This window comes from Sturnus vulgaris, chromosome 17, assembly GCF_052056855.1.
Source record: "Sturnus vulgaris isolate bStuVul1 chromosome 17, bStuVul1.hap1, whole genome shotgun sequence".
Classification (NCBI taxonomy): domain Eukaryota; kingdom Metazoa; phylum Chordata; class Aves; order Passeriformes; family Sturnidae; genus Sturnus; species Sturnus vulgaris.
In genome coordinates, this window is record NC_142259.1 from 7,613,685 (window position 1) to 7,625,748 (window position 12,064).

Here is a 12,064-nt window from a genome sequence, read left to right on the forward strand (position 1 = left end):
GAACGCGGCACTTTGGGTTTTGGCGGCGTGCGGGATGCCCGCGGTGCGGTCCCTTTGTCCCGGCTCCATCCGGGAGCGGCGGCGCGGGGCGGGCGCGCCCGTTGCCAGGGAAGCGCGTCACGGGCGGGCGGAGCGGCCGCGCCGCTTCCGGGGCCGCGGGAGGAGCGGCCGAGCGGCTCCATGGTGACGGCGCAGGTGAGTCCGGCTCGGCCCCGCACCGCGCCCGCACCCCGCCCCGGGTATCCCTAACCGCACCTCGGGCTGGCACACCGCGGGGCGCTGACAGCCCGCTGCCCCCCGGTACCGGGCGTGGGCACGGCCCGGAGCGCGGTGGGGCGGCCGGGACAGCGAGCGCGGGAGGCGGCAGGACCCGCCCGCGGCCGGGCTGCGGGGGCGATGTCGCGGCCGAGTGGCCCCGTTCGGGTGGGTGTCCCCCGCTCCCGGTGCTTCTCCCCCGCGGTCCGTCCCCCCTCCCCACGGGTGCTCCCCGCTGTCCCCGGTCTCCCTTCCCTGCAGCGCCCGCTGTCGCAGCCGCGAGGGCGGCGGGTGATGCTCGGGTGAATCCGCGAACGAGCCCGCGGTCCCGGCTCCCCCGGGGCGGGGAACACCCGCGAGGTGCCGTGCTGAGGCGACGGCGGTGACAGAGGTGACCACAGGTGACCTCAGACGCCGAGTGAAATCAGGGCACACCGTGGCACAGGTGGCACCGCCGACCCAGCTCCAGCGGCAGTACCGGGATGTCCTGGCCGGCCTGCGGAGCGTTTGGCAGGGAGGAGAGAGGAAAACAGCAGCGCAAAGGGTGGTTCGGCTTGGGACGCAGGGAAAGACACAATTCAACCGTGACATTATGAAACCACAAATATTTGAAAGATTTGAATGGCGAGAAGCAATGGAATGTTTTGAGTGGTACCTTGGGATATGCAGAGATGCAAGGAAGGGCAGTTCTATGGAAATCTTTCAGAGATGTTTAAGGCAGGAAGCAGAGCAGGCTCAGGACATCACCTGTCAGGGCAGGTGGCTGGGGTGAGCACAATGCCTGGGGCACAGCTGTCCAAGACAGCACCTCCCAAACCCTGGAAGTTTCTGAGGAAAAGTGATTGCCCCAGCTCGTATTCAGTTGTGGCATTGCTCATTTTATGAGGCATAACCTTGTGTTGACTGAAATAAATAAAAATGTTTCAATTTCTGCCCATCCTCCCCTTTTGGTCACCGGGGCACGTTTGCAAGTGCATCCATCTCAACCTTGACCTTGACTTGCAGGGACCTGGCCCAGGTCACTTTAGGCTGGATTAATTTTGTGAAAACCTTCCCATCTTTGATGGAGAAGAGTGGATGGCACGGCAGCATTCCCAGCTTTCTGGCCATTTGTGTTCAGCCACTCTGGCAGCTCAAACATTGCCCTGGAGTTTCTGGGGAATACAAACACTGCCAACTAATTGGTTTTATTTTCCAGTTACACACTTGGATAAATCTGAGAAGAGCCATAATTTGTTATGGTTCCAGTAAACTTCACCGCAGTAGCTAAAATAATTGGAGATGCTTCGTGATGGGTTGTTAAGAAAATAGCCCAAATCAGGGATAAAATCAGTTGTTTGTGAGTATAAAAAGAGACTTGCAAGTGAAGTGGGGAAAGGTGTCAAAAGCTGATAGTGAGGAGGTACACCCAGAGGAGCAGCAAATGTGCAACATAATTTTTGTTCAAGGTGTACCCCTGCCAAGACTAATTTAACTCTGATCATTTAATATTTGTCATAGTTGCTTACAAAAGCAGCACTTCTCATCAGAACAGTATTTTAGATATTTAATATATAAAATAAATCCATGTTCTCCTTGTCAGAACTTATGCCTAATTGGAGTATTTGCCAGTGTGAACATGCAGATACGTGACACAGTGGTTGTCATGTGACCTTGTCAGAAAATTGTCTCTTGTGAACTTGAATTACTGGAATGTCTCTCAGAGCTGTGGAAAGGGAAGCGTGTGTTAATGTATACAGCTCCTCAGGATGAAAAGAGGGAGAGCTGTTCTTTGTGGTTCTGCCAAGATTTGTCCTCGTTTCACTTATTCTTTCAGTGTTTGTGCTCCATAATTCGTGTTTGCTGTGGGTCAGACAGGAAGGTCATCTTTATCTGGAGCTGTCAATTAGGAAGGAAATGGTTTTATTCAGTAGCTACCCAAAATTCCTGTAACAGTTTGAACTCACTGTGCAGGGTGTAGAGTGAATTCTGAAGGAGTGTCCAGTTCAGTGCTTTTATGGGAAGAATGAGAAGCAAAGACTTTCCTCCCACAGATCCAAGGAAATTCCCAAGGTCATACTGAGGTTTCTGTACAATTCTTACCCACGTTTATCTGTCACTGCTGTTTTACTTTTTGCCAGCCTTACTGTCTGTATATTGGGCTGAAATTATGCATCCTTTCCCATCCACTAGCTCTGGCTCTGAAGTTCCCTGCCACCTTGTTGGAGAAGCTCTCCTGAGACATGCAATTATCAAGTAAAAAACAATTAGACAAAAATCCCTGTTTCCTGCTGATCTGGCTGGGAATGGAACGGTGAACACATCCCAAGGAGGCCACACCTGAACCTGTGCCAGCACTACCCAGGGTTTCCTGTGTGTATTAGTTTTACACTTAGTTGTAGTTGGCAGAAGGCTCTTCTTGGAAGATATTTTGGAAATAAAAAGCATTATTAGAAATTGCATGGCATTCCCCAAGTTGTGCCATTGAGATCTGCTGTATGAGGCTTTAGCAGTGGCTGCTTTAGCAGTTTAGGAGCAGAGGCTTTTTGCTCCATTTTCAGTGGCAGCTCATCTTGCTGATGACTGGAGGATGCACCAGTGTGTCCTCCCTCTCTATCCAGAGTCATGAACGAGTTGGATCTGTGATCTGAGTTTATGCAACATGAGTTTAGGTGGATGGTGAGACCTGTAAACCTGATGCAGTTGGAACATCAGAGCAGGAGTGAGGTCAGTAGGTCAGTGTAGCTCAGCAGGGCTGGCTTTTGTGGGGAATCCTGATAAAAGTATATTGCCAAAAGAAAATATAGTAGCAGACTTGTGCTCCAGAGAGAACAAGGCTGTGCTAGATTTTCAAAATGGGAGATTTAAAACAAAACTGCAAAGAAGATGAATGTCAAAGTATTCTTTTAATAAAGAATTTTAAAAGGTTTATTATTATTTTTAAGGGTCAAGAAAAGGATCTTTACCAACTGTAAAGATGTGATCTGATGATGAGTTTTTGCAGCAGAGCTTGTAAAAATGATACCACTTGATGCACAGCCTTTGGTAAAATAATTCTGTCTCAGTTCAGGCCTTTACAGGGTTTTCATTTTGTACCTTATTTTAGTTCTTCGAAATCCCTTGCAACTTAATGCAAAATGCTACTCAAACTGATGAGGCGAGTCTTTGGCTTTGTAAAAAGCTATCCTCTGCAGAAAACTGCCTTCAGACATTCCCGCTTTGTTTTTGTTTCAGGTTTGTAGCACGGGATCATCCATCAACAGCATCACAGCAGCCGCAGCCCCGCCGTCATGTCTAAGTCAAAGAGCTCTGAGTCCGTGCGGGTGGTCGTGCGCTGCCGGCCCATGAACAGCAAAGAGAAAACTGCTTCCTATGAAAAGGTTGTCAATGTGGATGTCAAGTTAGGGCAGGTCTCAGTGAAGAATCCACGAGGATCATCTCATGAACTGCCTAAAACGTTCACCTTTGATGCTGTGTATGACTGGAATTCCAAACAGGTCGAACTCTACGATGAGACCTTCAGACCTCTCGTGGACTCTGTTCTGCAAGGGTTTAATGGGACAATCTTTGCCTATGGGCAGACTGGGACAGGGAAAACATATACGATGGAAGGGGTGCGTGGTGATCCTGAAAAGAGAGGGGTCATCCCCAATTCATTCGACCACATCTTCACCCACATCTCTAGATCTCAAAATCAGCAATACTTAGTTAGAGCATCTTATTTGGAAATATATCAAGAAGAAATCAGAGACTTGTTATCAAAGGATCAGTCCAAGCGGCTGGAGTTGAAGGAGAGACCAGACACAGGGGTTTTTGTTAAGGATTTGACCACCATTGTTACAAAAAGCGTCAAAGAGATAGAGCACATCATGAATTTGGGAAACCAGAACCGCTCCGTTGGTGCCACCAACATGAACGAGCACAGCTCCCGGTCTCACGCCATTTTCCAGATCACTATCGAGTGCAGCGAGTTGGGACTGGATGGAGAGAACCACATCCGTGTTGGGAAGCTCAACCTGGTGGACCTGGCGGGCAGCGAGCGGCAAGCAAAGACTGGAGCACAGGGAGAAAGGCTGAAGGAAGCCACTAAAATCAATCTGTCCCTCTCAGCTTTGGGCAATGTTATCTCTGCCTTGGTAGATGGCAAAAGCACGCACATTCCGTACCGGGACTCCAAGCTGACCAGGCTACTTCAGGACTCATTAGGTGGCAATGCCAAAACTGTGATGGTGGCCAATATAGGCCCTGCCTCTTACAATGTAGAGGAGACACTGACCACACTGAGATATGCCAACCGTGCCAAAAACATCAAGAACAAGCCACAAGTGAACGAGGATCCTAAGGAGGCTCTGCTGCGGGAATTCCAGGAAGAGATTGCTCGACTCAAGGCGCAGCTGGAAAAACGGTCTATTGGCAAAAGAAAGAGGAGGGAAAGGAGGAGGGAGGGTGGGGAAGAGGAGGAGGACACTGAAGAGGGTGAGGATGAAGGAGATGACAAAGATGACTATTGGAGGGAGCAACAAGAAAAACTGGAGATTGAGAAGAAAGCTATAGTTGAGGATCACAGCTTGGTAGCAGAAGAAAAGATGAGGCTGCTGAAAGAGAAGGAGAAGAAAATGGAGGATCTGAGGCGAGAGAAAGAAGCAACAGAGATGCTGAGTGCTAAAATCAAGGTAGAATTCTTCCTCATCATACTCCTTGAAAGCAATTTCCTTAGGCTGTGGGGAAAACAAACGGTTTCCCAATTTGAAAAAATATTTCACAGGAAGTTTCCAGGATAGTGATTTGTGTTTAGGTTGGAAGATTTTAAAATAAACTATTTCTAGCCAGAAGTTGAAATTTCCGCCATTAATCACATACTTCAATATTCATGAGTTGTTTCATTGTTGTTATGTGGTGATCTTAAGCAAGTGGCACAATAAAAGACAATGCATCTTCTCACAATCTGTGGCACTAAAAACGTTTCCTTCTGTCACAGATCATTAACAAATTATTTACAGAGGAGCACACATTTTGGTTCTCCAGCTTTGCCACACATTACCGTGGTGCCTTATTGTTGCATTAATCCCACAGCTTTATGGGAATTTTAAGAAATAGTGATTCCTGTAGCAGCTGCCTTGAAAGAGAAGGTTAAATAAGGGAGCTGCCCTGAAGAAGTTGTATCCACAGGAAAGTTACCCTCTGTAGTCACTGAGAGAAACTTCTGACCTGGTTTTTCCTTTCAGACAATGGAAAGCAAGCTGCTGGTGGGAGGGAAAAATATTGTGGATCACACAAATGAACAGCAGAAAATCCTGGAACAGAAACGACAGGAAATTGCAGAACAGGTACAAGGAAAGAGATTTGTTATTTTGTATAAAAAGCCTTGCTGCCGAACTTTTGTGAAACATTGTGCCAGGGAAATTACCATCAAGTTTTCCCAGGGTTAACCCTAAGATTGGTTTAATCACAATTTTTGAAAAGAAGGGGGAAGGGCTTGTGTCATATTTGCCATTTTTTAAATTATGTAAAGAAGGTTTAGAATAGTTTTCTTCTAGCTCTTCATGGTAAAGATTCACCTCCTATCTTGATTGGAGCTATTTGTAAGTGAAGAAATATTTTGAGACTTCTAAGAGTACCAGTTCAGCCTTTAGCTCAAAGGAAGAGTCTTTACTCTGTGCTAAAAGTTTATTTTCTGTTATGCAAATTCTGTTGGTGATTCTTAAATGCAATAACCAGTGTGAACTGATAAAAAGGAAAGAAAAAAAAATCTAAAAATGACATTTGGTTTCTTTAGTTGAAGCTTGAGCCTTCACATAGAACAGATAATTCACAGTATCTGATTTTAATAGCAAAATAAGGACAAATAAGAGTTAACATTTCTGGTATTTCTGTGGCAAGAGATAGGAAGAACTGGAAGGCAGGGAAGGGAACCTATCCTGAGTATTGGTCTCTTGTGTGTCAGCTGGAGGTGACAAGGTAATTGTGGTCTTTAATGCCATGTTGTCACTTTCTTCAGAAACGTCGGGAACGAGAAATCCAGCAACAGATGGAAAGTCGGGATGAGGAAACACTAGAGCTGAAGGAGACCTATAGTTCTCTTCAGCAAGAGGTGGACATAAAGACCAAAAAACTCAAAAAGGTAAAAAGAAAATGATTCCCTGTCTACCAGGCTGGGAATAAAATCAACTTGTGTGTGAAAGTGAGAGGAGCTTTGGCAAGTGATGGATTTTGGCTCTTGTTGTGTGCTCCAGTTATTTTCCAAGCTGCAAGCTGTGAAGGCAGAGATCCATGATCTCCAAGAAGAGCACATCAAGGGGCGCCAGGAAATGGAACAGACCCAGAATGAACTCACCAGGGAACTGAAGTTGAAGTAAGTCCCATCACGCCATTGCCTGTTATTAACTGTAATAGAGAATGTTTCTTGGGGCAGGGAGTAGAGGGACTGCCTTGCACATACTTGTGGGATAGGATTTAACCATGAGAGAACTAAACCATTCCTCCCTTTCCAGGGTTGTATTACATTAGTGGGAGGACCAGTGAGGAAAGTCATTGCTAATTATGTTTCTTGTATATTTCCCCTTTTTTTGCTTGCATGTAGGCACTTGATTATTGAAAACTTTATTCCCTTGGAAGAAAAGAATAAGATCATGAACAGATCATTCCTTGATGAAGAAGAAGACAACTGGAAACTACATCCCATAACCCGTCTGGAGTGAGTGTACTTCTGCTCTTGGGATGGAATTATAGGTCACAGGAAACCCTCTAGCTGTCAAGAACAAAACAGGGATTGAATTGGGGATTTAAACCGACCCTCTAGATTTCACAGCTTCTTGATGCATAATAGAATAAAATAAAACAGCACAAAACAATTTTTTCCACTTAATAGGTGCTATAAAATAGGAATGTGCAGTTAGAATTCTTGAGAGATTATGATGTTTCTAATAGGCAAACCCAGCAATTATATATAAAATATATGTAATAGTGCATTCACCCTTAAAATAGCAGTGCATTCCTATCATATTTCTTTCCTGCTCCTACAAATGCAGCCTGGGTGGTTTCTGCTGTGTTGAAACAGATTTCTGCATGGAATTTGCAGATGTTGTAGCTCATAAACTTCAAGAAGAGCCTTTGGTTTTAGGCTATAACATCCTGAGTCTCTGTTTTTCTCTAGTAACCAGCAGATGATGAAAAGACCAGTATCTGCTGTGGGGTACAAAAGGCCCCTGAGCCAACATGCCAGGACATCCATGATGAATCATACAGAGGCTCGGTACAGGGTAAGCCCAGATGTGGTTGAACCTTTGTCTCCTCACCTTTGTGAATAGGGGAATTCGAATTCCAGAGGGGATTGTGTGATCTTCTTTGAGATGTAAATTTGTAGTGTCCTGCATACATTTATAAACTACTTCAGATTAAGTTTTTGGACGGCAAAGTAACAGTTTGTATAAAAACATGGAGACTGATTCTGCTTTTCCTGTTTCAGGCAGAGAACATCGTGTTACTGGAACTGGACAGGCCCAGCCGGACAACGAGGAACTATGAAGGTCCAGCCATTGCTCCCAAGGTTCAGGCAGCTCTGGAAGCAGCTCTGCAAGAAGAAGATGAGATTCAAGTGGATGCCTCAACCTTTGAGAACACTTCAAATAAAAAATCAAAACCCAGGTGAGTTGGACTTTCCCTGAGCAGGCTGGCCCACAGGAGAGGTGCAAGTACAGTTGCTGTTGGTCAGCACTTTTCATCAGTGAAGTGAAGCTGAGCTTCATAGTATAGCAGAGAGACAAAGGAACATGGAATCATTACGGTTGGAAAAGACCTTTAAGATTTGAGTCCAACCTCCAACTGAATCTCACCATGTTACTAAACCTTATCTTGAAGTGCCACATCTACTCATATTTTGAACACTTCAGGGGATGGAGATTCCACCTCTACCCTGAGCAGACTGTGCCAGGGCTCAACCACTCTTGCAGTAAAGAAATTTTTCCTAATATCAAGCCTCAATCTGCCCTTGTAGAACTTGATACTGTTTCACCTTGGCCTGTCACTTGCTACTTGGGAGAAGAGGCCACCCCTTGCCTTGCCACAACCTTCTTTCAGGGTTTAGGACATAGGACAGAAGAAAAAGCTGAAACTGTTTATTAAAGAATAACTGTGGTAAAAAAAAAACAGCTTTCTTGAGATTAATTTTGGAAAATAACAAGTGACAGATCTTTTCTTGTTTATATTTTAATTTTTGCTTCTTCAGACCTAAAACTGGAAGGAAATCACTGGGATCCGCATCAGGATCAGGCACGCCCAGTTCTCAGCTCTACCCACAGTCACGAGGGCTGGTTCCAAAATAAAACCAGCAATGCCTCTCCATGGAGGGAACAGCCTTTACCTTCTGGGAGCAGAGACAAGGACAAACCTGCAGAGAGAGCTCCTGGCCAGCCTCCAGCCCCTTTCCCTGGAGATGGCCTTGTTGCTGTTTTACTGACTCAGGCCAGTCCAGGGGCACTGAGCCATGGGAAGATCCGTGCTTGCAGTTCAGCATTTGGCCTCTGTGGGAAATGGATTTTAGTTAGGAAATCAAAAATGCATGAGGTACGTTACAGTGTGTTAGGAGCAATGGGAAGCATGGGGATCACCTCACAGCATCACCGTCCTCCTCCTGCACCAGCCCTTCAGCTGCACGGGGCTTTTTGGCTGTTGAGCACTGAGAAGACAGAGTTGAAAGTCATCTCAACAGAACCACCACTCTATGGCTCCACAGTGAGAACCAACAGAGGCTAAAAAGCAGAGGATCTGTTCAAACTCGACAAGATGCATGGTTCTTCCTCTTCCTGCTTGAGAGACTGGCATCATCACCTGGGTCTGAACAGGCAGGATGGCAGTGGCCAGCATGTCCTCATCACCACACAGCTGTGCCTCCCCATAGGGCTGTAGAACAGAAAAGGGTCTTGGAAACAACTCTGTGGTCTCTAGAAAGGAAGCAGTAGAATCCGAAGTCCTTTCTTTGTTTACAGGCATAAGTGGGAGCTCCTCTAAGCTGACCTAGAGACCTCACCCCTACCAACAGGAACCACCTTGTCAAAGAACACCTCTGCATGCCAGTGTCAGCTCCACAGCTTTCCTCCTCTCTCTTGTTTCCATCTTTACCCCTGGCATTTAAAACCAGTGTCCATATGACATCTTTAATGGCATATGACCATTTTCTCATGCCTCCCACTGTTGATGGAAAACGTAGCATTAGCTCAGAGCTCTCCCTGCCAGGCTCAGACTCTCAGCTGGGCAGAGCACTGGAACTTGGAGCTGCCTTTGAGTGCACTCCTGGGAGTTTGGTCCCTTCCCTTGGTGTCTAAGGAGGTTCAGCATTCAGTGCCTCTTGTGCCTCACCTGTTCCATGTTAAGCAGTTTTCTCTCTGCAGCTCTCAGCCCACTCAGAGCCCGCTGGGAGTGAACCCATCCTAACCGAGGCTGGTGATGGAAGCTGGTGTTAATTCCAGGGGTTTTACTTTGAAAACAAGGGAGGAAGAACTCCTGCTTTTGACAGTCTCATTGCAAAGCTGCCCTATGACTAAAGCAGGCTCGTGTAGCAGGGTAGAGGGAGGTGGAACTCCACGCTAAGGACAGAGTAAGGTGTCCCTGTCTAGTATCCCACAGCTCATTTGTAAGTTTTAGTTCACTGTGTATTGAGACTTGGGATGTTACTTTTTTTGGTTGCTCTTGGCTGTCATCCTGTGAACATTCTTACCTGTTTCCCTCACTGATGACTCCCTCCAGACTGACACATGTGAGTGTGTGAGGACTTGCCTGCTTGTAGACATGCCCTGATGTGTGGACTCTGCCCTGTGCTCGTTAAGTGTCCATGGAGTGACTTCGTCCAGGCTGGAGAACTCCTTTCTACTGACCCCCTGAGCAGGAGGAACTGAGTGCTCAGCACAGCTCACCTGTGCATCCTGCAGGCACGGTGCCCAGGTGAGCCAGGTGGGCCCCTTAAACACCAGCTTGGCTGCTGCATTCCATGGACTGCTTTCCTGGGCCACAAGGTTAATAGATGTATACACATATATGCACACATATATATAAAATAGTTTTTTGTGGAGGAAGGAGGGATTTGCTTATGACTGAGAGAGCAGGCACATGACCAATTTCTTTCAACCTGAACATGGAAACCCAGCATAATCTTTGTTTTTACAAAGCACTGTTTATATCCAGAGAGTCTTTTAACTGGCTTTTGTTGTGTAGTATAACATCACCTTCTCTTCCCTCTCCTCGGTCTTTCTCTCCAGCACATGATCTTCTGTACTAGGACATTTTAAAAGATGATTGTATGGTATAAGTGCTCAGAGAATTTAAATTAAATGGGGGGCAGGGGGGAGGTTTTAAACCTTGAAATAGCAGCACAATATATAATCACGCATATGTACATACCTATGTACACGTTTTATGTGAATAATGCATACACAGACACATCTGTGCCTGCACATGTGCACACTTTTCCTCAGTTGCTTTATTCCATAGGGAATTCTATTCTATATTAAACTCGTATGCTGGAAACTGCCCTTGTGGCAGGGCTGGTACCATGGAGCTCTGCAGTGCAAACCTGTTTTCATGTTGATGAACCAGTGTCAGAAAGGCTCTGCTTTTAACTCTGTAGAAATTCATTAGCAAGGTGAAAGAAACTCAGTAGAGTGGAAAAGAATAAATCTGCATATTTAGTCATTGTATGTAAATTGGGGCTGTGGGTGGAGATTTGGTCAGGAGATTTGGTCAGTGTATTCCTGGGCAATCTCGGCCTCAGAAGCTTTTGGATTCTCATTCCAAAGGACTTAACCTTCACCAGATGCTCAGTGGCACTGATATTAAGATACATTGTCTTGAACTGTACAAAACATACTGAGCTCTGGGTTGAAGCTTTTAAGAAACATTCCTGCCGAGTTTGCCCTTCTTTGGTGTTATCTGAACCATCTGGGCTTCCTGCTGGTTAACCAAAGGCAGGAAATCCAGCTGGACTCCTGGAAGAGGCCCTGGGACAGCCTTTTGCCGTCACCTTTTCTTCATAGGAATGTTTAACATTCAACATAATTGTTTTTGCTCTGATCTGTATAATGGGATATTTTTATAAAAAAAGTGGCATGGAGCAGGAGTAGGCCCGTGGGAGCAAGCGCCACGAGACACTGAAGCATAGGAATTAAAGCACTTTCTTAAATCCTTAACTTAGGTCTAGCGCCTTTTAAAAAATATTTGCATGCTGCTTGAATCTTCTCAAACACATACCTCTGCCAGAGCACCTGGGGCTGCGCTGGTGCCTTATACAGATCAGAGCAGGCAGTGTTCAGTCAGTTTGAGGTGTGTGAGTCTGCCCTCACTGAACACGCATCACTGGAGTTTCAGTGAGTGTACCTGGACCTATCCTCTCTCCTGTCTGTGCTGGGTAACGTGCACCAGTCTTTAAACAGTTCAGTGGAATTCCTGGGGGTCTGTTCCTGCTGTGTTCAAACACAGACTGGGAAAGAGAACCTGCAAAAGCCATAATTAGTTACAGAGATGGAATTGAAATGAGAACATTGGTGCTGCCTGCTGCACTGTGCAGTGGGGGGTTGACTCTCTGGGGTCCAGGTGCTTACTGCCTTCTCCAACCCCTTTCTTTTTGAAGAGGTGACCCAGGATCCTTCTATGGGCACAGCTGTCAATGCCAACTCTCAGCTCCTTGGAGATAACACCCACCTCCGCCTTCTCTTAGGTGATCTGTAGAAAAAGAACCTGTCCATAGTTCTGTCCATAGTTTTACAGCTTATATTTATTTGTATCATCTCTTTTGTCTAGGAATGTAAAGTGATCCTAAAATACAATGTGTAATAAAGTCAAT

The 12,064-nt window shown here is 46.0% G+C and overlaps 1 protein-coding gene across 1 annotated transcript; it reads left to right on the plus strand.

Annotated features, from left to right (window-relative positions):
- The first annotated feature begins 136 nt into the window (after nt 1-136).
- Nucleotides 137-10,782, plus strand: KIF3B (kinesin family member 3B). The gene is made up of 9 exons (XM_014890161.2): nt 137-195; nt 3,469-4,907; nt 5,460-5,561; nt 6,233-6,355; nt 6,468-6,586; nt 6,815-6,928; nt 7,388-7,493; nt 7,700-7,878; nt 8,459-10,782. The coding sequence occupies exons 2-9, from the start codon at nt 3,525-3,527 to the stop codon at nt 8,553-8,555; spliced, it is 2,223 nt and encodes a 740-aa protein (XP_014745647.1). The 5' UTR covers nt 137-195; nt 3,469-3,524; the 3' UTR covers nt 8,556-10,782.
- Nucleotides 10,783-12,064: the final 1,282 nt, after the last annotated feature.